Source organism: Colletes latitarsis, chromosome 11, assembly GCF_051014445.1.
Source record: "Colletes latitarsis isolate SP2378_abdomen chromosome 11, iyColLati1, whole genome shotgun sequence".
Lineage (NCBI taxonomy): Eukaryota > Metazoa > Arthropoda > Insecta > Hymenoptera > Colletidae > Colletes > Colletes latitarsis.
In genome coordinates, this window is record NC_135144.1 from 10208293 (window position 1) to 10234862 (window position 26570).

Below are 26570 nucleotides of genomic sequence, written 5' to 3' on the forward strand. Positions count from 1 at the left end.
ACCGTTTATATTTCTGGCAACGTACAACAATTACTACGACTCCTGCCTTCCTCTGTTAACCTCTGCCAGCGTCTCCTGGCCTAAGCTGGCCTCTGCCAACATCAGCTGACCAGTGTCGATCACTGCTGACCGTTGCTGACAACTTGTGAAATGATGTAATATAATATAATATGTTTATATGTATTAAAGTTTTGTATAATGTAAATCTATGGCAATAAATGATGTAATTTCAAAGAATGCTATGTGTTCTCATCATTTCTACCTTTCCTTTCCTCTCGAAACCATTCCCTTACTTATAAGATACGTGCCACCCCTTCCCATTTCATTTCCTCGTGATAACAAAGTCTAAAATGGACATAAAACATCTGCGTCTTACTTATGGTCGATTAGAGATACTTATTCATTCATTCAGTAAACGTCAGCTCCCGTACTAGCTGCCAGAGATAAAAATTTTCAAGTGTAAAATGGACCTGAAATCGTCAGCGCCATAGCTACGGTCGATAGGTATACGACAGCTCAGCGTACTAGCTGCCAGAGGCAAAAATTTTCAAAGTTCCGCGGAAAAATTTCGAATCTGCCGCCGCCTAGGCTTTCTCACAAGCGCTCGCTCGGGCCTTCGTTTCTATATATACACTCGTTAACCCAACTCTAAATGGGCCATTTCATGACATGCCTTCCTAGCAGCAACATCTCCAGCAGCAGCGGAGCCGGCAGGAGCTGGTCCTCCCCTGGAGGGGAGGGGGGTGGGAGTCCGGCCAGGTCTGGCTGGCTGGCGGTCTCCCACCCAGTGGGAGGGGGGGGGGGGGGGGGGGGTGTCGCTGCAAAATTTTCGGGATGTTCCTTCCCGAAAAATTTCTAAGTTCCACAGCCGGCAGGAGACAACAACAACAATGGCGGATGGCGAACTACCAGGAGAGAGGAGAAAAAAGGGGCCAGCGGGGACGATCGGACGATCTTCCAGAAAAATTTCTAAGTTCCACGGCTGCCAGGAGGACAACAAACACTTGGCGGAAAAATTTCAAAGTCCCACAGCTAGCACGAGGCACTGACAGTTGACGGCTGGCAGGAGAGAGAAAGCCGGGCTGCCGAGGAAATGGGGGGTGGTTCTTCCAGAGAAATATGTCAAAGTGCCCGGGAAAGATTTCAGGGGGGGGCTCTTTAAAATTTTTGCCGAAAAATTCAGGCCGGAGCTGCCGCCTGAAACTTCCAAGAAATTTCAGGGATTCCGAGAAATTTCAGGGATTCCAAGAATTTTCAGGGTTTCCGAGAAATTTCAGGGCTCCCCTAAAGTTTCAGGGATTTCCGATCTGTTTCAGGGATTACGAGAAATTTCAGGAATTCCTAGAAATGACGTCATTTCCAGGAATTCCCAGAAATTTCTGGCGGCGGGAGATTTGAAATCTTTCCAGAGAACTTAGACAATTTTTAAAGATACGTAGAATCGGTCGGGCGCTTCTGAGGGAGTCTTATAACTAAGGAAATCATTCGGAGAGGAAAAGAAGGTAAAAAATGATGAGAACAGATAAAATTTGTTTAAATTATAACATTTATTGGTGTAGATTTACATTATACAAAGGTTAATACATATAAATCATGTTAGAAGTTGTCAGCAACGGTCAGTAGTGGGCAGCGTTGGTCAGCGGTGGTCCGTAGAGTCCAATGGAGGTCGGTAGAGACATTCGAAAGTCAGCAGAGGGAAGCAGAGACCAGCAGGGGCAAGCAGTAGGAAGTAGTAATCGTTGTACGTTGTCAGAAGTATCCGGAGTGGTCAGCAGCGGTCAGCGGAGGCCAATGGAGGTCAGTAGAGGCATTCGAAAGTCAGCAGAGGGAAGCAGAGACCAGCAGGGGCAAGCAGTAGGAAGTAGTAATCGTTGTACGTTGTCAGAAGTAATAGGAGTGGTCAGTAGCGGTCAGCAGAGTCCAGCGGAGGCAGGCAGAAGTCCGTAGTAGTAATCGTTATACATTGTCAGAAATATAAGCGGTGGTCAGTAAAGGCCAGCAGAGGCTGGGAGAGGCTAACAGTAGCCAGTCGTAATCGTTATACGTTGTCAGAAATTCCACGAGTGGTCAGCAGCGGTCAGCAGAGGCCAGCGAAGGCTGGCAGACGTCAGTAGTAATCGTTATACGTTGTCAGAAATTCCAGGAGTGGTCAGCAGCGGTCTACAGAGGCCAGTGAGGACCTGTTGACGGGAGGTCGGATATTAGTTGTTCAAGAACGAGAAGGGAAGTGTGAGCCTTTCTCTGTCGACTCCCACGAGACGGTCCGAAATTACTTCGGGCAATTTCGGAGAATCGAGAAAGAGGGCATATGTCAGTTTGCCTTTGTCGACTTTCCGAAACTCCACGAGCTCACGTATGCGTGATCTGGCATGTGTGAGAGAGCACCTTCGGTGCCTTTCTGGCATCTCTGATTTCTGATCGAACTAGTTATCTAGTAACGATTCTGAACGTTTCGTGGAGTTGTTTACGTTGAAAGCGGTAAAATAATGATACCATAAAATCTAACATAACTGTACAACTATTTCAATATCGAAAACGGAAAATTATTATAATTATACGATTAATACGGTTTTAAAGTAAGTTTGGAGCTGTATCGATTGCGTATATTTTTCGTTGATCGAAGTGTAGGTTATATTATTATAAATGAGTGAGAAACAAAAGGTGTTAATTTGTGGAGATGTGGAGGGTCACTTCAAATTTTTGTTTAACAAAGTTGAGGCTATCAATAAGAAAAGCGGCCCGTTCGACTTTCTGTTATGCGTCGGAAACTTTTTCGGTGAAAATAATATAGAACTCGAGGTATACAAAAATGGCGCAAAAAATATTCCAGTCCCGACGTACATTATTGGCGCCAATAGTGAAATTGACTTGGAGAATTATCCAGACGAAGATGGTTGTGAAATATGTCAAAATCTTACTTACCTTGGGAAACGTGGAGTTTATACTGCCAGTTCTGGGCTGAAAATAGCTTATGTCAGTGGTACAGAAAGCAATTCATCCGAATCAAAACCCACTTGCTTCAGTGAAAGTGATGTTATATCGATTAAGAATTCTTGCTTAAGAGGTCAACCCAGTTTTCGTGGTATTGATATATTGTTGACTTCTCCTTGGCCCATGGGCATTACAAATTTAGACCCTAATAAACCAAATTTTACATATCGGGGTTCTAAATTGATTGCATGGCTGGCTGTACAAGTAAAGCCAAGATATCATGTGTCTGCCTTAGAAAGAATTCATTATGAAAGACCACCTTATAGGTGATTTAACATTTTATTAATATTAAAAAACTTGTACGGTTATACCTTCATGGAAAATTCTATTTATGAATTTAATTTCTTAACTTTTAGGAATCAAGGTCAACAAGAAGGTAACATTGAAATAGCAACCAGATTTATAGCACTTGCCCCTGTAATGAATAGTCAAAAAAAGAAGTGGTTGTATGCATTGAATTTGACACCTGTTGATAGAACGCGTTTGTCTGATTTAGTTATGAAAACTACAGATGAGACAGATAGTCCTTATCCAAAATCAATGTTATTTAACCAACCTTCTTCACAGAAGGCAGAACCGAAACGTACACAGTTCTTTTATGACATGGATTCTAAGGAAGTTACAAAAAGGTCAAGGCATGCAGATGGACCTATTAAGAGACCAAAACCAGAATTTGATCAAGCAAAATGCTGGTTTTGTTTATCAAGTCCAGAAGTTTCAAAGCACTTAGTAATATCTGTTGGATCAGAAGTTTATGTTGCTCTTGCTAGAGGAGGATTAGTAGAAGATCACTTTTTAGTGCTACCAATAACACACCACCAGAGCCTTTCTATTTTACCAAAAGAGGTGAAAGAAGAAATGGATATGTACAAAAATGCTATAACAAAATACTATGCTACTATGGATAAAGTACCTGTATTCTTTGAACGCAATTACAAAACATCTCATTGTCAACTACAAGTTATACCTGTTCACAAAAACCTAACACCTGCTCTGAAAGAAATGTTTGAGGTAAATTTTTCTACTATTAATACGCGATTAATGTAGATTAGTGATTAATTTTTAATGTTTTCAATTTCAGGAAATGGCTGAGTGTAATAATTTTAAAATAACCGAACTGCCGATGCATACGGATTTGCAACAAATTGCAAAACCGGGTGTTCTGTATTTCTATGTAGAACTGCCGGCTGGAATAAAATTGTATTACAGAATTAAAAAAGATTTCCCGCTTCAATTTGGAAGAGAAGTATTAGCGTCTGATAGAATCTTAGATATCAATGACAGGGTTGATTGGAAAGATTGTCAAATGGATAAAGAAGAGGAAATTGAATTAGCAAACAAAATTAGAAAAGAGTTTCAACCGTTCGATTTAGATACGTGAAAATGTATGAAACTGCAACAAATTGGTATTGTAATATATGTAAATACGTTTATATGCGGACGATTTTGTGAAATATACAAAAAGAGTAATTTATTACAATTTATAAAAGAACAGAATAAGAATAGCGTTGTTAATTCACTGTTCCATTCTTTTGGTACTTTAATTCGTGGTCTTCTGGAGTTGCAAGAGGATCTAATCCACTTAATTTCATTTGTAATGCGATATCAAACAAATAATCATAACATTCCGTCCTGCACAAAAAAATATTCAACAGACAAAAACAATAAAAATATACCTAACGGTTAAAGTAAAATAGAAAATGCGTACATAGTTTTTGCCTTCTGCCATGATTCACCCCAAACATAAATACCATGTCTTCGTACTAACACCGCGCACGCTTCCGGATAAGCTATAATAGTTTTATCCAATTCGTCCCTTAAGTCTTCCTCGAACGGAGTATTCTCGATTATCGGCACTATTAATTCTTCGTCGTAACGATATGACCGTTTTAGCTTCTGATTCCATATACCTGTGTACATTATTTTTATAAACGATAGCAACAATTCTATATCTTTTAAATTTATACCTTTTATCATTTCAAGATGAGTAACACGAAATTCTTTCCCAGGCCAATGTAATGTCACCATTACAGCAAATTTTGAATGAGTATGAATCACAGCCCCAGCATTTCTTCTTAAATATGAACACATGAATAATGGTGTACACTGTGATTTTTTTAACTTTTTCTCAGCTGGTGGTAATTCTAAGTCTTTGCCATCAATATCCTGGACAAACAATTCATTCGGACTAATACGTTCCTTTTGAACACCAGATGGGGCAATGTAAATTTTATCTCTGCAAAAATACAAAAATATTAATGATACATGAATATATATTAAAATGCAATAAATTAATAAAACAGTACATACTCGTGTTTGATGGATATACCACCACCTGTACCAGTGACCCAGCCAAGATCATAAAATTGTTTACACAATTCAGGAATCAAATTTTTTGGGTGTTCCTATAAAATGAAGTAATTTTCATTTAACTGTGCATACGGAAATACGTCATATTTTTAAGTACATTATTAAGAATTAAAGTGGAGAACAATTAGAAATTAAAATAAAATAATATCCTGTTTGTGAATTGAAATTAAAATTGTGATAATAAATAATACCTTATCATACTCTTCGTACGAAGCCATTTTTATTACTTATGACCAACTTCTAATTGTACGAGACGTTTTGTATACGAGTATAAAAAAATTCTTATCAATTTAAATTCAATAATCACGGCTGTGAACACTTTTTGCGCACGTGCATTAACGTTCGTACGATAAATCTGGTTGACGCGCAAATTGTTGTAATCAAGAAAGATAAGTCTGAATAAAGTGTAAAATTCTACGGGTGGCACACCCATATATACATATGTACATAATTCGTGATGTAAAACCGAATGTGACTTATTGTTGAAAAATTAAGTGTTGATTAGTGAAATTCACGCTAGTCATTATATTTATGCTTCTTAATTTTATCAACAATTCATGTTAAAATCGCGTTTAACCTATAAATGTATTGAGTAACATGGCTACTTGGATATCCGTAACACCGCGGTAATATTTAAATTTTATCATTTTTATCGATCCAACTAGAATTAATTCGTTTAGAAGTTGTTAGATGCTTCGTAAACGTAATCGAATATTTGCATTGTTTGTTTTAGGCTTGAACGTGGCCTAAAAATAGCAAATCAAATAGATAGCAGTAAATTTCGATTACTCATAAATCGTATTTGTCAAACACTACAGTCCAGCGTAAATCCGAAAATATTCAGTGAGGAAGAGGAAGAAAAGTTATTGGTTTCTCTGGACTTAAATAAGGATGATTTAGTTTCACTTTTAGATGCAATAATATTAATTTATAAGCAAGCTGCGTGTAACATAATAAAATCACAAACATTGGAAAACACATTAAGGGATACCTTTAAAATCAATGAAGATAAAGTTCAAATATTTCTGATTGCATGGATCACTTATGGCAAATGCATAATTGATAACTTTAGACAGCAATCTATATTTCCTGTTCAGGTACAGTATAAAGATAAACACTTGTAATTTCATGAAATGTAAAGAGTATGACTTTTTTTTATATATTGTTTCAGGTTAAAGATATCGATTGGTGTCTAAATATTCAAGCTGCATCTTCCACTATTAAAAAGGATGTACGTCCAATGACATTGTTGCAACTGAATTTGACAGGAGAACAAGAATCTAAGTTAACTGTTGAATTTGATAAAAAAGAACTGATAAAGTTGTATCAGAATTTGGAAAAGTTACAATCTCAATTAGATGCTCTTAAATAGGTCTTGAATAGTTAGCATTATTTATAATTCACACTAAACTTTGTATATTACAAATAAATATATTTTTTAATTTTGCCTATTTATTACAATTGCATTTCTGTATTGTTTCTAATATTTGTAGGTTAAATAAGTATTATGTCTAATTGTAAGTTATAAGTATCACATATATTTCGCTAAAATTCTATTTATATTTATAACTTTATTTGTATGATACAATTTCTAAATAAAAGTGATTTCACATTCGAATATTTTCATATACTTTCGATGATCTGTATTTCTCTACCCGTTCGTATAAATGCGGACTTCTGTTAGGTAGAATGTTATCAATGTTTAATGCAATTTGATTATCCTGTGCAGTAATTTGTATATCTGTTTTCCTCGGATTCTCGGAGTACCGATTACCGTTTAGCCGTGCATTTTGTTTCTTTTCCGACGGACTTGCAGTTTCCAGAATTCGTGACGACTTTCTGACAAACAGACGCGCCTTGCAAACTACCAAAACAACTACAATAATCATCAGGAACAAAATCATAGCCGTCAAAGCGCCTACTATCCATCCCAACTTCTCGTCTAGAATGTACAAATAAATATAAGGAACACTGTACAGGGAATTCTTATACAGGATGCTCGGCCATCCTTGGGAAAAATTTTAATGGGAGATTCTAGAGGCCAAAATAAGACGAAAATCAAGAATACCAATTTATTGATGGTGGCTTCGTTAAGAAGTTATTAACGTTTAAAGTTCCGCCAATACTGAATTTTTTTCTCGAAAGTGGGTAAGATTTCGGGAGTATGTCTATTCACCGAAAGTGATTATAATTGACCCCCGCAACCGAAAATAATTTTTCCAGAACGATTTGAAACTTTTCAATTTCGTCGAAAAATTTAGGCACCTACCCCCTGTCGATTTTTCTTAAAAATTCGTTTTTGATTTTTAATAATTTCACTTGACGTCCTACAGAAAAGTTGTTTAATACTTTTTTGTAGGTACCTATGGGCTCTATGTCAGAAAAAAGTTTCATTGAAATATATTCACTATTGTGGGAATTATGGCTGTTTGAAAATTGGACCATTTTTATGGAGTTTTTCTCATTTTGCGGTGTCAAGGACCAACTTTTCGAATATTTTTGCGATTTGCACATATTCTCCACCAAAATACGCGTAATTTGCTTTTTTAAACGTTAAAATCGTCCAATCCGTTCAGGAGTTATGACATTTTAAAGATTCGCATGAAATTTCAGGGAAGCATTTCTGGCCTCAAATTAGATTTTCGGTAAGGAATTTTTTTCTCGAAACTGAGTAGGATTTCGGGGGTATATGTAAGGACCAAAAATGATTGTAATCGACTCTTGCAATCGGAAATAATTTTTTTAGAACGATTTGAAAAATTTTTTTTTTCGCCGAGAAATTTCACCACCTATCCGAATTTTTTTCTTGAAAGAGGGTAGGATTTCGGGGATATGTGTATTCATAAAAAATGATTGTAATTGACCCCCGCAACCGAAAATAATTTTTCCAAAACGATTAAAAATTTTTTAATTTAATTGGTAATAACTTTTTAACGAAGCCTCCATCAACAAATTGGTATTCTTGATTTTCGTCTTATTTTGGTCTCTAAAATCTCCCATTAAAATTTTTCCCAGGTGTGGCCGAACACCCTGTATGTGTCCTTTAATAATACACACCGCCTAAGCTATTCAATAGAACGAGAGTCGCGCTTCCCAGTTCTTCGTCACCGTATCCGTTGGCGACGATGAATTTACACGTCCATTGTCCTAAATCTGAATGATCGGGTTTGAATTGTAATGTACATATCCCCGCACCATAGTCCATCTGTATATTATGCCTGAAAGATCGAATAACATGAAGAAATATTTAAATAAGCTTCAGGCAGTTTCGCCGGAAGTTAGTTACCTTTTGTTGCCGGTCATGTTTTGATAAACATGGATCTTCGGCGCATGGAACCAGTGGCATTGCACTTCCGATAATACAGTTTCCACTTTACACGCTAGCGTAACCATTTGATGGGGCGTAGCCCACAGTGCCATAGTCACTGATTCTAAAAATGATCAATCCTTTCTGTAATCAATGCGATCTTTTCCAATCTTTTTTACCCAATCACCGAAAGCGTCGATGATTATCTTCTTCGGTGCAGGTCCTTAAGAAAAACCGACTGTGCATTCGAATGTGCTTGAATTGTGCGCAAGCAATGTGACACGTTCGTTGCCAGGAGAAAAGTGTGTATTTAATGTATGACAAATGTTCAATGTGTGTCTCTTGCAGTATTTTATATTTTGTAGAGATCGGAAGAAACGTTACGAGGCAATTTGGTGTCGGAGCGAGTAGCGTGAAAGATGTGGTGTTAATAATCATACTTAGGAATATAGAATGTTCAATGTCTAATGTCTGCCGCGATTTCCAGAAACGTGAAAGTTCTTCGACTCTGGTCGGATAGAACTCAATCGACTGTCGATCTAAAGAACGCAACATTTTTTTATTTCATTTTTTAAACATTTAGAGAGTCGTGGAAAGATATTTAACAATTTCAGCTCTGTTATCGCTTTTATTGCTTTAGTTAATTAGGGTGTTCTTAAGTGATTCAGACACGGAATGTATGCGAGGCAGAGCGTAGCCAAACGATATGGTTATTCGGTGGCCTTGAGCAGCCAATTCATTTCGACCAGACTACGGTAAAGCAGCGTTCACACTTTTCTGCATTTTCGTCACATTTCAGCTCTCGAGCGTATTAGTTAACCGATTCACCGTGGTGTGTACAAGCATTTATATTCACGTTTCATTAATAGTTTTTACTGTCTTGCTTAATACCATATACACCGCTAGCCAAAATTATAATTTCAGTTCGTTTTTAGCTCGTTTATCGTCATGGTCAGAACCTTTGTGGTTTTGTTTTTTACGTGATAATACATGAAAAATAAAATCGTAACATTCAGATATACACTGAATTATTAGCCCTTTTTAGAAAAATGCTGTTGAACAAAACTATAAGTTCGGTTACAAAAAATTACTTATCTACGGACTAATGACAATACACGTGGTTTTATATACTCGATAGCTAATTCATGAATTAATTAAAAATCACGTTTCTTTAATAGTTTCTACTGTCTTGCCTAATACCATATACACCGCTGGCCAAAATTATAATTTCAGTTCGTTTTTAGCTCGTTTATCGTCATGGTCAGAACCTTTGTGGTTTTGTTTTTTACGTGATAATACATGAAAAATAAAATCGTAACATTCAGATATACACTGAATTATTAGCCCTTTTTAGAAAAATGCTGTTGAACAAAACTATAAGTTCGGTTACAAAAAATTACTTATCTACGGACTAATGACAATACACGTGGTTTTATATACTCGATAGCTAATTCGTGAATTAATTGAAAAATGCCCGTTTTTCTAGCAACGTGTCGTAGACGGTGACAATGAGAAAGATCGCAGTTTTCGTATTATCATTTATTCAAAGAAATCGTTTACAATGCCGGAGACTGACGCTGAAACGCACGATCCGCCCCGATGCAGATTCACGAATTGCTTGCTCACTTTGGAAACTTAACAGTAATTCAATGGCACACGAAAATATTAATTAACTTCGAACGAAGCGTTCTAACGTTTGATTTATTGCACGCATTGTGTTCCGAGTTCCCTGTTCCGTCGCGACCGGAAATCTCCTCCAGAGATGGTCAAAATTCTTGTCTGTACGCAAAACTCAAAATAACGAAAACATTTTATCCATCGTTCTTAGAATGAAAATTAGAATGTTCACGGTACACGGTTCGAACGGAAATTTTGTCCATCTTTGGTCATCCCGTGGAAATGGCGGGAGGTCACTTGTGCCTTGCCTAATTGCGATGATTCGCTTCGAATGCGATTATTATTACCTCGTAAATAATATCCGACCGATTAACGACACCGCCGTGTCGTCTACCTTTTTATAAACGAGAAGCTTAACAGTAAAAATTGTCTACTTAGCGTTAATTTTAGCATGTAGTTGGATATAATGAGTATATAGTAATAAGTGCGTATCGTAATATTCTAAAATCCTGCTTTATTATGGGCCATCATGTGATCGTGCATGACAGAAATTTTCGTAGTATCGTCGTTTGGGTCTGGATTTGATTCGAACCTGACTGTTCCTCAACCCCGAAACGGGGTACAAGTTGTTCCTAGCACACTGGAGTCTCTTAAAGGACCTACTTCGCTTAACAAATAAATATTCTTAATCTTAACACTTTGATGGCCGGCACGTTATTCATAAAAATAAATTCCGAGGGTATTATTCCCCGACGGGAGTAAATTTAACGTTTTTGGTAGCTGTGGACGTAATATATAACGGTGGATATTAGTTTGTGGCTGCAACCTTGCGTTATTTTGAACGAATAGCTTGATACGACTGTCTGGAGTAATAAATGTTTAATATATCACACCGGGTATGCTAAGAATATTATTACGAGGAACTATGAATGATACCATATCGAACATCACGAGTCTGATAAAATTACAACCGAAACAGTGAAGTGACGTACACGTGACAGCGGCTGGGTAACGGTTGCCTGATGAAGCCACGTACGCGTGACAATGGCCGTCAAAGTATTAATGCTAATGTTCCTTGCGTAGTCTTTTAAATAATTATTAGCTAATGCGCCTCGAATTACGTACGAGAAAATCGTTCTGCTGAAATATCTCTCGGGCTCCCGATTCGACGAGGAAACGTCGCTAAGGCTATTGGATTCCTCGATTGCGTCGATCGTCGAGATCGGATCTCAGAATTAACGCAGACCAGCCGCGAGCGAGTATTCTCGAAGCACGGCCACGCGAAAACTTTCCCTGTCAACAGCGGCTTTCGACAATAAATAATACGAAGGAATGACAAGAAAATGCAGCCAGAGCGCTCGCGATGGGACTTAATACATACAATACGTTTCGCGTGCCTAACGCGGCTACTAACTATTCTAAATGCGAAATCATTTGAGCGTAGACCTGCCGTTGAGCATATAAATAAGAAAGGGTGAATGACATTTAGCGATAGATGTTATTTGACGAAAGGTGCGCGATTTTCAAAGCGTATCCGACGAAATACGCTTGAAACATTTTTTTTTTTTTTTTTCTTTTTATATAGGAAGTACAGAATTAGAAACACGTATGCTCGAGGGACGATAAACGAGCGAATCGTACAAGGGAAATATTGTTACGGGACTCGTGGCATCGTTGGTAGCGTTATTCAGCGTTCCCCCTAACGATACGATTTCTAAAAAAGACGAACAGGAAAATTGCTTATCGCTCGTTAACGATCAGATAAATCGTCGACGCGACAAAAACAATACTACGGACGGCAAAACAATGTTACATCGAGACGATCTGATAATGTTAATAAATGCAAATGCGAACGAGTGACAGATGCGCTGTAACGCGGAAGGAATCTCAGTTACTTTCCTTTTTCTTCCTTCTAAACATAGCGGATTCTTGGACGTATAGTTGATCGTATCGAAGACCGAACGCTGAATTCTACTGTCGGATTGATGAATAGATTTTTGTACGTCACAGGATGTCGATATTATCGTTTTATTAATGGAATAATAAATTTATTTCTGGCCTCAGTGTGTATTTTATATGTCATATGATATCAAAAATTTATGCAGCAGACCATTTAAAAAAGTGGTCGCCTTCGTTTCTCTAAAAATATGGTAAATAAACAAAATTGGAAAATACAAGCTCTTCCTTTTCCATTTTCTCTAATATTTACTTTTAAATTGACTTTTAGTACTTCTATGTGGGACATAATGACTTGCACTGAATAACGTATTAAAAAATATTCTTAATTAGTAACTGCAATGCATAAAAGTTAGTTTTTCTTAATCATTGTATTTTAAATAAAAATTTCTTTAGAATTGAATCACGACTATGTGATTAGAAATTCTCGAACTTTACCCTGAACGCTTAACTTTCATTTTTGAATCCCAAAAATACAATTGTCGGTTGATCGTCCCTCGATAAACATTGAACAGCAAGCTTTGTGAAATGTTAAAACGAACGTATTTCTTGTACGTCCTTTTACATACACGTGCACACGTGGCTGATGACTGATTCTCAAGAGACAGGCGTTCTGCATAGATGCACACGATCGATACGAAAGTTTTAAATGGCATGCAGATTCCATCACCACCGCGATGCCATCACCCACAACAGTCTTCGAGGAACCTAGACGCGATATACTCCAGAGTCCTACGACGCCGAGATCCGTGATCGATGCTCTCGTCCTTGCAACGAGTATTCTTTTACCGATTCCGTCCATTTGTCCACACTCGGTCACCGAATTTCTGTCGGCGGCTCGGTAACGTCCGATACCGATCGTAAATGTTAATATTCGTTGCACGACACGAATCATGTATACGTCGGACAGGCTGAGTCCACGCTGGAATCGAAATATTTTGCGAAACGTAAATGTCACAGAGCATCGAAGGTCACCGTCCATTTTCCAAACTATAACTTCTGCTAATTGCAGTACTCGAGATACAAGAAAATAAATTTTTGCCTCCTGACAAGAAATTAAAAGAAACATATTTTTGGTTCTTCATATTTTCTATATTTATCACTCGCTAAATTTGCAATAAGCTTCTCTACAAATAAAATATACAATTTCGTATAGTGCTTAGCCAGTATATCGTTACATTTTCTACAAACACTCCTCGACTAATGAATTTAATAGACTTCGGTGTTACGAAGATCCTCGACGTGGAAAAACAAGACGACGCTTAGAGATATGCATCGACGAATAATCGCGGCGGTTATAAATATTATGACTCCGTAGGAGATAATCGTCGTTAACGGATGCGACCTTCGACGAAGAATGCAACGATTCTATTAAAAAGAAGAAAAAAAAAAAACGAAGGTAACCTTCGCGACGAAGAGTATCCTTCGACGCTATTTTCTGTAACATCGACGGTTGGCGAAATGATTCAGATCCCGCTGCAGGGTGTGACTCATCCCGTACAGTAACGATATATACATAACATACGCACACTCTTTAGGATCTATGGCCGATCTATGGCCCTCGCAATAAACACTCGACGATATCGCGACCGTTGCGTCGTCGACCACAGATCGATGATCGATCGGATAATGCTTTACACCCTCACCGTGGGAAGGAATGTCGCGAATCCGTCTCAAGATTTGATGATACCTGGTTCCAGGAGGCTGAGCTTGGCCGGCGGAGCGTCCGTGTAGTTCTGTTTACCGCGTATCCTGGCGCCGCAGGTCCAGAGTCCTTCCTGTTCCGCGAGCGCGTAGCTCAGCCTGACGCTGCAGTCCCTGGCCTCGCTTCCGGCCGCTGGAAACTGCTTCACCACCACCGTGGTGTTCGAATTCACCGGGGTCAGGGACCATCGACACTGCTCCACGGCCGAGGAGGTCACGCATCGAAGGAGGACGGTCGCACCGGACGCGATTTGGAAGTCCTGCGACAGCTCCGAGAATTTCACCTCGTCTGAAACATCATTTCCGTGCGTTGCAAGCGATCGAACGAAACGGGAGAATCCGGAAATCGTTGGTAGATTTTAATCGAAAAAAATTCAGGAACGATTCGAGGCACCGAAAACGAAGTTACCTTGCTCGAAGACGGTCAGCTTGGCGTAGGGAGAGGTCTGCACCGTGTTGAGGGAGCTAATCGACACCTGGCAGGCCCACTGACCCTGTTTTTCGGCGTACACGCGCGAGAGAGTGAGGGAACAATCTCTGCCAAGGTCACCGTTGCTTGGGAATTCCTGAACGACGACTTCTGGATCGTTTCCGTGAAGCGGTTTCCACGTCCACGTACATTTCTCCACGCGGCTGCTTGTTATACATTTCAACGTGGCCTCGGTACCGACTGGCACGGAAGTGTCCGTCGGCGTTTCAACGATGCTGACTTTGGCTGAAATAATGGAATAATATATCCATCGATTGATCGCTAGATAAATGTATCTAATAACAAAATTGTAGTTCAGCTTGTAACACACTTTCCGTTAATTATAATTAATTTTTCACTGCCAAGTCTAAATTATACGAAATTATTCCTATTGTCATTTCTGTTTTGAGCGTTAGTATTTATTCCATTATTTCTTTATGAGTGCCCATATTTGTATGATTGTTTAAGTTTCTAGCCATTCTAAACATTTCATTATCACCACCTCGTAATTTTACTTATAGAGACCCTTTTTCGCTTGAAAAAAATTCTGTGTAAACACGGAACATCGGTAAATAAATGCATCGAAATCCCAATACAAAGAAGTTGACGGATTTCTTTTTAAAAAATCACAAAGAAGGCCTAAAAATTTCGTGTCTAGACCAAGAATATCCTCTTCGAACAGTCGAGTCTGTTACCTGTGGGCAAGAGACTGACGGTCGCAGGAGGTGCCTCGTGAAGAATTCCTTCCGGCGATAATCGAACGCCGCACGTCCACAGGCCTTCCTCTTCGTACAAAATATTCTTGAATCGCACCGAACAGTCGTGGTCGGTGTCCTTGTTCGGATTAAACTTCTTCACCAACAATGGCTCCTGGCTGGAGTTCGAGGACCTCCAGGACCATTCGCACTGGACCACCGGCTTGTTCACCAGGCATCTGAGCAGCACGGATTCTCCGGGCGCCACTTGAATCCCTCTGGACAATTGTACGAACTCAACTGTGAAATAAGAACGGCAATATTTTAATTCGTTGCCCGGGGACATCAGAAACTCATCCTCCTAAGCTATCATTGCTTTCAACTTAAGTAAAGAACAACTCCTTGCTAATGATTCTTTCCATAACAATTTTTAGAATATTATTTTTGATTCTTGATTTCATAGGAAAAAATAAAATAAGGTTTTAGCTCCCTAACCTTCCGATATCAGAAACCGAATGGGATTCGACTGCGTGAACGAGGAGTTGGGGTCGATCCTGGCGCCGCAGGTCCAATAGCCTTCTTGCTCTGGCAACACGTTTTTAAATTTAATGCTGCAGTCCGTGGTGTCGTTCCCGAAAGCTGGAAATCGCTTCACCTCGAGGTTCCAGGGCTGCGATTGGTTCAGCTGCCGCCACGACCATTGACACTCGCGAACAGGCGACCTCAGTTGACACATTATTTGCGCCGACGATCCTGCTGGCACCTCAACGACGCTATCGTGTTTTGCAAATGCGACCAGAAGTCCTAGAACCACGCATTTTCTCACAATCTTTAATTAAAAGCCGACTTTTCATGGCATGAGTTTTATTTGAACGAAAATAAAAAGCGACGAAGGGAGAATTTCTATCAGGATCGAAAACAATTTAGCACTACTTCCCAGTCCGTTTCGATCATCCATCATTAATTTGATCGTTCGATCGAGTCGAATGGTACTTGATCTTCAATCGTAAGAATGAGAAGAGACAATGGAACATTCCATACCCTTATTCTCATTGACGATGCTCAGCTTAGCAGGTTCCGTACTGGTGAAAGGATCGTTCGTGGAAGTTCTCGCGGCGCAGGTCCAGTATCCGGTCTGCTCGTGCTTCGTACTCGAGAATCTTACGGAACAGTCGTTGCTATTGTTCCCGAAGGCAGGAAACAGTCGTACCGGCAACGGATTGGTAGTCGGCGCGGTTGTCGTCTGAATCATCGAGACTGTGGTGGCTATAAATTACAAATTTCTATTGCTAATAGAATTTTCGAACCATAAAACAACGTCATACGAATTCTCTTTACTATTTCTAGGGCTGCAGTTCCGCTTTGAAACTCGTAAAACTATACTCGTGACTTATAGTCGTTCTTAATGGATTTTTAATAACGAGTAGTTAGGACAAGAGGTGGAAGAGTAATTAAGGGCCACTGTAAACCGCCAAAATATTCGATTTTTCTTTGTTTTGCATTTTCTTAAAGGATATAATCTCAGAAATATATGTGCAAAAGCATATTACGGAACTCCTAAAACTAAAACTCCGAAATTATATGCCTGTCTAAACGGTCTGACCCTTCTGTTTAAATGCGTTTTTCTGAAAACTGTCTTTTCTGAACTGGCTTCCATGATATCTCAAGATCAACTTGACCGATTTCGTTGAAATTTGACATGTACCTTCAGTACATGTATCGCTATAGTTCGTAGTGCAATGAAATCAACATCATTATTTTTTCTATTTTTGTTTAGCCTGCTAAAGTTAAACACAACAACAAAAATCGATATTTCTTCTTCAAAACGTTGCCATCTTTGTAATTATTAATTTTGTTCTGTCCTTCTGTTGTAGAACAATGTATCCTGATTGAGAATCTCTTTCGTTTTTTTCGTTTTAAACAAATAGAACGGCTGAAATCGTGGAAGCCATAAAAACACTTTTTACTACGAATAATTAGTTTCGACGTGACGTTAAAAGAAATATTGATTTTGTCACAGTTTTTTGTCACTGATTCTTCCTTCAAAGTTCCACCATTTTATAATAAAAATCCGTACGTGCAACTGAACCTACTGTCTTATAGTCTAAAAAAATTGCATGATTTCTTGTTTAACAAATTACACTCTCTCACGCTGATTCCTATTATGGCTGTAATAATTTTACAATTACTATATTTTACATAATTTTAACAAGAAGTAGTTCAAGTAATGTACTTTCGAAAACACTAAACATTTATCAGAAAAAGTTTCATAGTTAGGCCCAAAAAATTCTTGAAAATTTTATTTTCAGCCGCCACAGTAGTTTCCCCCCTTAAGGCTATGAAAACGAATAACTAGAAATTGATTTAGCAGAAGAATACAGAGACGTCTCATTAAAAAAATACTTTTGTACTTTGAGTGGGTGGGGTGTAACTCGAATCGGTCCTATCGAGAGAGAGGACTGTAGCGCGAAGGTTACTAGTTTATGGTGCGATTCGACCTTCGACGCGCTATGAATTTGTAATAAAAAGAGCGATCATGATCGATAACTGACACGTCGAAGTTGCTGGGTTTTCACTGATGTCCGGAAGCGGCAGATGAACAGGCGGCAATGGCTGCCAGGACCATTGGCACTCGGCCACAGGATTGGCGGTTCTGCATGCCAGCAGCACCGACGAGCCGAGTTCCGTTTCCGTGTGGACCGGAACATCCACGAATGTCACTGGATTTGGCGGTGGTGCCTTCGTTCCAGGAAGTATGTCGTCCATCGAGTGACCCTGAATTTCAGGATCGACGACGACCGTCGAATTGGTACCAACTGTTTTGACCGTGGTCGCTTCATCGGGTTCCTCTGTAACCGGTACACCTGTAAACAGATTACCGCAGTAGAATTATTAGTTAAACAATTTCTTTCAACCCAGGAAACATATCTTTTACTTAAACGTTTCCTTTTAGCTCGATTCTTAAATTCCTTAACGCATTGTACTTTACACTGTTACCATTTTAAACGTTATTCTTCTTTTCTTCTGTAGTTAGATCGAGTCTCAACAATCTATTCCAGATCGAAACTACGATCAGAGAATAATCAGAAACGAGTCGAAAGAAGGCGGAGACTACTCTTAAAGTATAATAATTTTTAAGTTACATTAAGAGGGCGAAAGTTATGCCAATATAGGACAAATAATTGGTAAAAGTAAATCTATTGTTTGATAAACAGCGAACGTGCTTCAAGATCAAAAACTTTACTTATTTAAGAAAAATAATAAGTCGATCGGTGTTGTTCGTTAAAAGTTTAAGAAAGTACAAAGAATCCTATAAATTAGGATGTGTATTATAGAAGTCTGGTTTCAAAAAATTCCTAGTAGGGAAATCGCTCGGAATGTGGTCTGTTTGAGCAACGATGAGAGGCTTCGTAACTTGTCGGGCACGTTTGACAATTCCAGAACTATTCTGAATTACTCGACAGCAATCCGTAATTAGGATCACGTTCCCCTAAATTGCCAACTGGCCATCCATAAAGAAGCTTTTCAAGATATCTCTGAATCGAAGGATTCGTCGGGGATTGAAATGCGAAGAGCGTGGCAACGAGAGCCGTTAAAGAACATTTTCTGTTTGGCACTTTTTAAAAGACTACCACTTCGAACAGTCTGTATATTCGATTATCAATTTTTTACTTCCATTTTTGTTATAACTCGTTCCAGTCTAGGTTCTAGTATTTTCATTCTCATATTTTACTTCGATCCTAGATATACAGGGTTTTCGGCCATCCCTGAGAAAAATTTTAATGGGAGATTCTAGAAGCCAAAATAAGACGAAAATCAAGAATGCTAATTTGTTGATGGAGATTTCGTTAAAAAGTTATTAACGTTTAAAGTTCCGCCCGTACTGAATTTTTTTCTAGAAAGTGGGTAGGATTTCGGGAGTAGGTCTATTCATAAAAAATTATTGTAATTGACCCCCGCAACCGAAAATAATTTTTCCAGAACGATTTGAAATTTTTTAATTTTGTCAAAAAATTTCACACCTCGAATTTTTTTCTAGGAAATGAGTAGGATTTCGGCGATATGACTCTTCACCAAAAATGATTGTAATTGACCCCTACAGCCAAAAATATTTTTTTTAGAACGATTTGAAATTTTTTTTTTTCGTCGAAAAATTTAGGCACCTATCCCCCGTCGATTTTTCTTAAAAATTCGTTTTTGATTTTTAGTAATTTTGTTTGACGCCCTACAGAAAAGTTGTCTAATACTTTTTTGTAGGTACCCATGAGCTCTACTTCAGAAAAAAGTTTCATTGAAATATATTCACAATTGTAGGAGTTATGGCTGTTTGAAAATTGGACCATTTTTATTGGGTTTTTCTCAGTTTACGGGGTCAAGGATCAACTTTTCGAATATTTTTGCGATTTATACATATTCTCCACCAAAATACGCGTAGTTTGCTTTTTTAAACATTAAAATCGTCCAATACGTTCAGAAGTTATGACATTTTAAAGATACGCATGAAATTTCAAGGAAGCATTTCTGGCCTCACATTAGATTTTCAGTAAGGAATTTTTTTCTCGCAAATGCGTAGGATTTCGGGGGTATGTGTAATGACCAAAAATGATTGCGATCGACTCTTGGAAACGAAAAAAATTTTTTTAAAACGATTTGAAAAATTTTTTTTTCTACCAAAAAATTTTAACACCTACCCGATTCTTTTTCTCGAAAGTGGGTAGGATTTCAGGGATATGTCTATTCACCAAAAATGCTTATAATTGACCCCTGCAACCAAAAATAATTTTTCCAGAACGATTAAAAATTTTTGAATTTAATCGTTAATAACTTTTTAACGGAGCCTCCATTAACAAATTGATATTCTTGATTTTCGTCTTATTTTCGCCTCTAAAATCTCCCATTAAAATTTTTCCCAGGGGTGTTCGAACACCCTGTATTGGTGAGCAATTAGGGCCAAGGTTATATTGATATTTATCATATTATTCGGTGTAATATCATTATACTGTTCCAATTTTATAATGATATGTAAGCATTGCAGCGTCACGAGAGGTCTAACAGAGAATTCACGTTGGTACCAAGGATAAAAAGGACACGAGTTATACTCTAATCGAATTCGAGCCCTCAAAGTCCCCAATTCGTTGCTTAACGTTAGATTTACAAATCTAATCAGTTTGAGGAGTTTCACATTCCCCGTACTTAAAGTCACAGAACCCACAAATATTATTTGCTAACAATTTATAAAAAGGTATGAATATATATTCTAATTAAAAGGAGAACAATATTTTAATGAAACTGTCGATGTAACGAGCTTCGATTAAAATATGTGCAAGCTATGTTCGTTAATCTAGTGTTAAAATCAGTGTTCCGTTCACAGTTCTGCTACAATGTGGATATGCTTTGAACTATAACCATGATTCGAGGGAACTCAGCTGAACATATATGTAGGACACATCGGGCAGGAAGCTACGACAGTCACGTAGACAATCGCCTTGCGTCGCGCGTCACTATGTGCAAATAGACACAGGGACGGATCTATAATGAAATATTTCTGAAAAAAGGGGATCCACAGGAAACCCGCGAGCACAATGATTCAAAGCGAGCAAAGTGATTCACTTATCGCACTTTTTACAATTTTAGCGTCAAAGGCACCGATACAAAGAATTTCTAAAAACGTTCTTAATGATTTTCAAACGTTTTGCGTCGGTAAATCATATTTAAAACACAATACAATTCATATAATCCTTAGAAATATGTTCACACTTTTTGTACTGAATTTCAGACAATTTAGAAAACAGATATATATTCTATAATTACCTAAGTGGAAAGTGAAACAAAACTAGCTCAGCTTTCCACGCGTTGAACAATCTTTCATATTCCATGTTTAGTTAAATTTAAAAAACGAATGAATCAAAATAAATGAAAATTAATTTTAGAATTAATTAAATTGAAACGTGACACGACACAAGCATTTTTCGTATATAAATTTTGGATGTAGAAATTTCTAGTTTGGAAATAACTACTCGGTGTCGACTTTAATTTCAATTATATAATTTACTAAATTCGTTAACAACTTTTGTTGTTAATCACCTATTTTCTAGGTAAACAGGACATGCTGCATAACACGCACGATGTATAATGTATAACATCTGCTATAGTGTTGAAGATGTGTGGTTTGCGTAACGCCATCGAGTCTTTCATCTTATACAATAGGTCGCATCGTTTCTGCTGCGTTGTTCCGTAATTGGATTCTTTCATTTGTTTCCATATTCCGTTTGTGGAAGGAATTCTTAGTGGATATCCATACTTTACTAGCATTTTGTCGGAGAATTTCACTTTCTTTAGATGATTCGAACTTTCGACGCGCGCCGTGAGCAGAAATCCTGCGATCGCATTTATTAATCTTATTCACTGGACACTTAAAAGCCAATCCATTTAGAGCCGTCGTTTTTATAGCGATATTTAGCGCAAAGTACTTTTCATAATTATGGATCAATAGAACAACAAATTTTTACTTCTTCAAGTTACAAAAAAAAACTTGTAGATGTTGACATAATTTCGGTTTCCATCCATTTTTTAGACACCATATATATAAAATATTTCTTTAATCGATCAGAAATATTGATTTCTGGTTTCTAAACTTTTAAGGGAGCGATTCCTTAAAAAATAGATTAATTTTGCATTTGAAATTGACAGAAAAAGAATTCCAGTTGTCTTCAATTTAATTTTTACTTATTTTAATCGGTTCAAATTTTGAATATAATCGAAATATCAATACACTAATTTCCTTTCTTATATGTGGATTCATATAAATATTGATTTTTTTGAGAAAGGAGGTCGAGAATCGAGGATACCAGCCGTTGAAGAGACTTGCATCTGGTAATTAGTACCGTAAGCTGTTAATTGGTCGGAAAGACGGTCGTTTTTGTTCCGACGAACAATCACGGTCGAATTTCTCTCGACGAATGACCGTCCATGCACGTTGTTCCATACTTTCTACGCGACCAGTATGTAATACGCGTCCACCGAACTTGGTCCTTGGTATTGTCTCGTAACGTTCACCATCTGTCCGCGTGGTGCTCGTCCTCAAGACGAGCAAAGTGGTCGCTGACACTGGAAGGTCGTTTCCACTTTGCATTGACACACTCATCGACTCGCAGTTTATGGCAATACGTGCCTGGCTCGGATACACCGGTAGCTGGGCACGTACAATGGCGGCCATTTATTTACGTACAAGCAGAACTTAAGGGGTATTTTACTCCGGAGACGTAGCTTTTATACGGTTTATGATATAACAAATCATCGGTTTTTAACAGGTTAAGAAGTTTAATATTTTTCATACACGTTGAAATATATTTCAAAAAAGGAAAGTATCATTTTTGTGTACTTATATTTACTACTGCTTACAGTATCACACGTTTAAATGAGTAATCGATCGCAAAAAAATAGTAAAAATAATCGTTACTCGTGGGTCATTGAATTTCTGTTTCTTTTGGATTCGATTATCAAATTTGTTTGCTTTACAAAGTTATAGAATTTTTGGCCCAAGTCACTGATAACCAGTAACAACTAAAAGAAATCCACCAAAGTATACAATGTTTAGGTGAAATCGGTGACCCTGAAAGTTCTTGCACCCACCCCCTTTGTTAGTCTTTCTATGGATTAAACGACTGTGACTTGTATGCAGGGAATTACCAAGCTTCTCAGCTACCTGGAGCAGTGGATAATAGAAAATACTGCTTCCTTGTCTCCTCGTTTCTTCCAGGTACGAAATACTCTTTTCGTAAGAATCTCGTCGTCATATTTATGGACACCATAAGCATGACCAGTATTTTAAAACGTTGCTCGGAAGTGTGACACGACTAACCGGCATCCTTCGACGCTCGACTTCGCGGTAGTCAGCCGTGAGAATTATTGCATAAGATGATATCGTGTGTGCAGGTGTTACCATCGAATATATTAATATACAAGTCGTAGAACGAACTATCGTGCGTACATTTTTCTCTAGATCTTCTAAACATGCCCAGTTACGAAAACAAAGAGACCGTTCACCTCATTCCGCTCGATATAAATCTCAATTAAATGAAAAACTCTTGACATCAACATGAAATTTAGAATAACAATTCATCGATATCTATTGTTCGTTTTATTTCTTCTCCGAGAAAAATATATTCCCTGTCCCCTATCTGCCACAACCGGTTTTAGATTTTCGAATAAAAATTCCGCGTTTCCTGTTACCGTTCTTCCTCGTTGGGCTTTACGATTTCTATATTTTCGGAACAAATATGGCGTCGTCCAGGCGTCTGGCGGAACGACAGTCGTTGATAGACCAGGTTCGATCGAAACTTCGGTATTTCGAGTATTCGACCTGGCTCGACCACATCCCGGATGTATCTTCGCGGGCCTCGGCGTGACTAATTCCACAACAATGGAATCCTATGCCTGAGATTATCGACCGTGAGACAAGGCCAGCGGTTTCTCGTGACTCGTGGCGGCTGAGGACGGAAAAAAGGAGGATTCGACGGCACCAGGGAGGATTTCGTTCCCGTAATTAAGAACGGGCCGATACGGGCGTGCACGACGGTCGTTAACCCCACGATGTCTCCGGGAGGACAATTAGAGACAACGGCCGATTTCTTTTCCCACGTAGAGACGTTGTGAAATTCAAAATACGTCGGCTGGGCGTCGCCTCTTTGGCCACGGAGGCGAAAGGAACGTCCAGATCTCCGCCATTTTCGTTTCGTTTCGATCAATCAAGGAATTAATCCGTTCGCAACGCCGACAATAGATAAGCAGTAATTAAATAATTAAAAAATAGTTATAAAATACAATCTGTAAATGTAATATTTTCCATCTACATAATTTACAGAATTTTCTAACGATCATATTTAACCCTTTGCACTCGTACGTCGCCACATAGTCGCCATTCTACATTATATTATTATACAAATATTTATATTAATATTTCACTCTAGGGACCCCTGCTATAATATTTTCTTTTAGTTTCTGTTTAAATGTGTCTATACAGGGTGTCTGGCCACCCCTGGGAAAAATTTTAATGGAAGATTCTAGAGGCCAAAATAAGGAGAAAATCAGGAATATCAATTTCTTGATTGAGTCTTCGTTAAAAAATTAAATTAAAAAATTTGAAATTATTCTGAAAAAATTATTTTGGTTACAAGGGGTCAATTATAATCATTTTTGGTGAATACACATACCTCCGAAATCCTATCCACTTTCGAGAAAAAAATTCGGCTTGGTGCTGAAATTTTTCGGCGAAAAAAAATTTGTCAAATAGGTTCTAAAAAAATTATTTTCGATTGCATGGGTTGACTACAATCATTTTTGGTCATTACACATAGCCCCGAAATCCTACGCATTTTCGAGAAAAAAATTTCTTACTGAAAATCTAATGTGAGGCCAGAAATGCTTCCCTGAAATTTCATGCGTATCTTTAAAATGTCATAACTTCTGAACGGATTGGAGGATTTTAATGTTTAAAAAAGCAAACTACGCGTATTTTGGTGGAGAATATGTACAAATCGCAAAAATATTCGAAAAGTTGGTCCTTGACACCGCAAAATGAGAAAAACTTCATAAAAATGGTCCAATTTTCAAACAGTCATAACTCCTACAATTGTGAATATATTTCAATGAAACTTTTTTCTGAAGTAGAGCTCATGCGTACCTACAAAAAAGTATTAGACAACTTTTCTGTAGGGCGTCAAATAAAATTACTAAAAATGAAAAACGAATTTTTAAGAAAAATCGATGGGGGGTAGGTGCTTAAATTTTTCGGCGAAAAAAAAAATTTTAAATCGTTCTAAAAAAAATATTTTCAGTTGCAGGGGTCGATTACAATCACTTTTGGTCATTACACATACCCTCGAAATCCTACGTATTGTCGAGAAAAAAATTCTTTTGAGTGAAATGCAGATTAAATTTATGTATTTTTCTAATTTTTTCTACTAAACCGACAAGTTAAATATGTTCCCATAAAAATGTTTTCATTTTGATCGCACATGAAAAAAAATTCCGATTTGATTGGTAACCTTCTCAAACATGAATACGAGTGCAAAGGGTTGAAATATACAATATCAGTATATCGTTTTCCTGTTTTTTAATTTTGAGGGTTTACTTTTTCAAAAAAGTTTATGTAATTTTTTAAATAGACTTTTAAATTGTTATCGTAATGTAAAATGTAAAATTTTATTCGTTTTCATCGTCAATAGGTAATATTTATTCGCCTCAAACAAAATAATATCCCAAGTACGTTGGAATCCTCGGCCACGAACTTAACTTCCGATAATATTAGAAGATAAAATATTCGAGAAATTCTAAACTTACGTTTGAAAATAATCGACCGTGTTTGGGACGGAATAGGAAATCCACGGAAGCAATTAAAAAGCAAAACAAATTATTCGACAACGAACAAGCGTTACGTAAAATTAAAAGAAAAAGTTTGTACACGAACTAGCGGGCGATGGAAACGGTTGCATCTTGAGGAATATATAAAATTCAGCGTCGTGGATCGTAACCCAGGACGATATGTAGTCCTCATGCAAGTATCTACCCTTCCCCACGTGTTTGCATTCCAGAGCGATGTTTCACTAAACGCACGCATTGCATCGAGTTTAACCACCCTCCACAGAAGAACCAGTTCTTTCGGGCAGCCAAAGCACGCCGTTCCCCTGCCATACTACGAATTCTTTACGGGAAGGCATCGAAAAAGAATCGACAAAACTCCAAACCCGCCGAAACCCAACGATACGAGCCTCTATCATCGTTCCACGATCGATCCTCCTCACGATACTGACGTTCCTGCACGCGAAGCTCGATCCAAAGTATTGACAGTCTCATGTCGTCCTCAAATCTCTAACAAAACGTTTAATACAAATATAGAATAACAGTGGAGCTACAAGATATTCATAATTATTAACCTCATCAAATATATTGAGTCTGCAACGTCTCGTTTATTTAAAATCGATCGCGGTGTAAAACCGATTGCACTCAAAAAAATTGTATTAAACGAAATAATAATAATCCGATGAACCAAGGTTATATAACAACAAATATAACATTATATCAAAATTTCATGTTGATGTCAGGATACATTGAGACTCCAAGATCTCATTTATTTGAAATCGATTACGCTGCAAAACCGATTCCACTCAAAAAATTTGTATTAAGCAAAATATTAATAATGTGATAACCTAAGGTTATATAATAGTAGAGCCACAGGATATTCATAATTATTAACCTCATCAAATATATTGAGCCTGCAACGTCTCGTTTATTTAAAGTCAATCGCGGTGTAAAACCGATTGCACTCAAAAAATTTGTATTAAGCAAAATAATAATAATTGTATGACCTATGGTTATATACTCGAACATTGAAAAAAATATTATTTGTGTTAAAATTCCATCTGTCCAGATTTGTTTCTTATTGTATGTTTCGCCATTAGGT

At 37.8% G+C, this 26570-nt stretch overlaps 4 protein-coding genes across 10 annotated transcripts in view; 2 read left to right on the forward strand and 2 right to left on the reverse strand.

Annotated features, from left to right (window-relative positions):
- The first annotated feature begins 2163 nt into the window (after positions 1–2163).
- Positions 2164–4705, forward strand: LOC143348643 (CWF19-like protein 1). The gene is made up of 3 exons (XM_076779174.1): positions 2164–3257; positions 3348–4002; positions 4073–4705. Exons 1-3 carry the CDS (start codon positions 2644–2646, stop codon positions 4370–4372), a joined length of 1569 nt encoding a protein of 522 aa, XP_076635289.1. The 5' UTR covers positions 2164–2643; the 3' UTR covers positions 4373–4705.
- On the reverse strand, positions 4399–5758 carry LOC143348650 (putative methylthioribulose-1-phosphate dehydratase). The gene is made up of 5 exons (XM_076779196.1): positions 5553–5758; positions 5302–5396; positions 4959–5227; positions 4700–4901; positions 4399–4623 (listed from the first exon to the last, which is right to left on the reverse strand). The coding sequence occupies exons 1-5, from the start codon at positions 5577–5579 to the stop codon at positions 4503–4505; spliced, it is 714 nt and encodes a 237-aa protein (XP_076635311.1). The 5' UTR covers positions 5580–5758; the 3' UTR covers positions 4399–4502.
- Positions 5606–6804, forward strand: Vlet (COMM domain containing 10 protein valette). The gene is made up of 3 exons (XM_076779204.1): positions 5606–5987; positions 6095–6458; positions 6533–6804. The coding sequence occupies exons 1-3, from the start codon at positions 5959–5961 to the stop codon at positions 6731–6733; spliced, it is 594 nt and encodes a 197-aa protein (XP_076635319.1). The 5' UTR covers positions 5606–5958; the 3' UTR covers positions 6734–6804.
- A 138-nt stretch (positions 6805–6942) lies between these two features.
- LOC143348641 (uncharacterized) overlaps positions 6943–26570 on the reverse strand; it is a 69094-nt gene continuing 49466 nt past the window's right edge. For all 7 annotated transcript variants that reach the window (XM_076779164.1, XM_076779163.1, XM_076779168.1 and 4 more), the window contains 9 exons: positions 17662–17973; positions 16151–16375; positions 15605–15913; positions 15110–15409; positions 14355–14660; positions 13932–14234; positions 8648–8792; positions 8419–8579; positions 6943–7303 (listed from right to left, as the gene is read on the reverse strand). In XM_076779164.1, coding sequence (XP_076635279.1) covers positions 6969–7303; positions 8419–8579; positions 8648–8792; positions 13932–14234; positions 14355–14660; positions 15110–15409; positions 15605–15913; positions 16151–16375; positions 17662–17973 — 2396 coding nt within the window. In that variant the 3' untranslated portion in view covers positions 6943–6968. The remainder of the gene's footprint in view (positions 7304–8418; positions 8580–8647; positions 8793–13931; positions 14235–14354; positions 14661–15109; positions 15410–15604; positions 15914–16150; positions 16376–17661; positions 17974–26570) is intronic.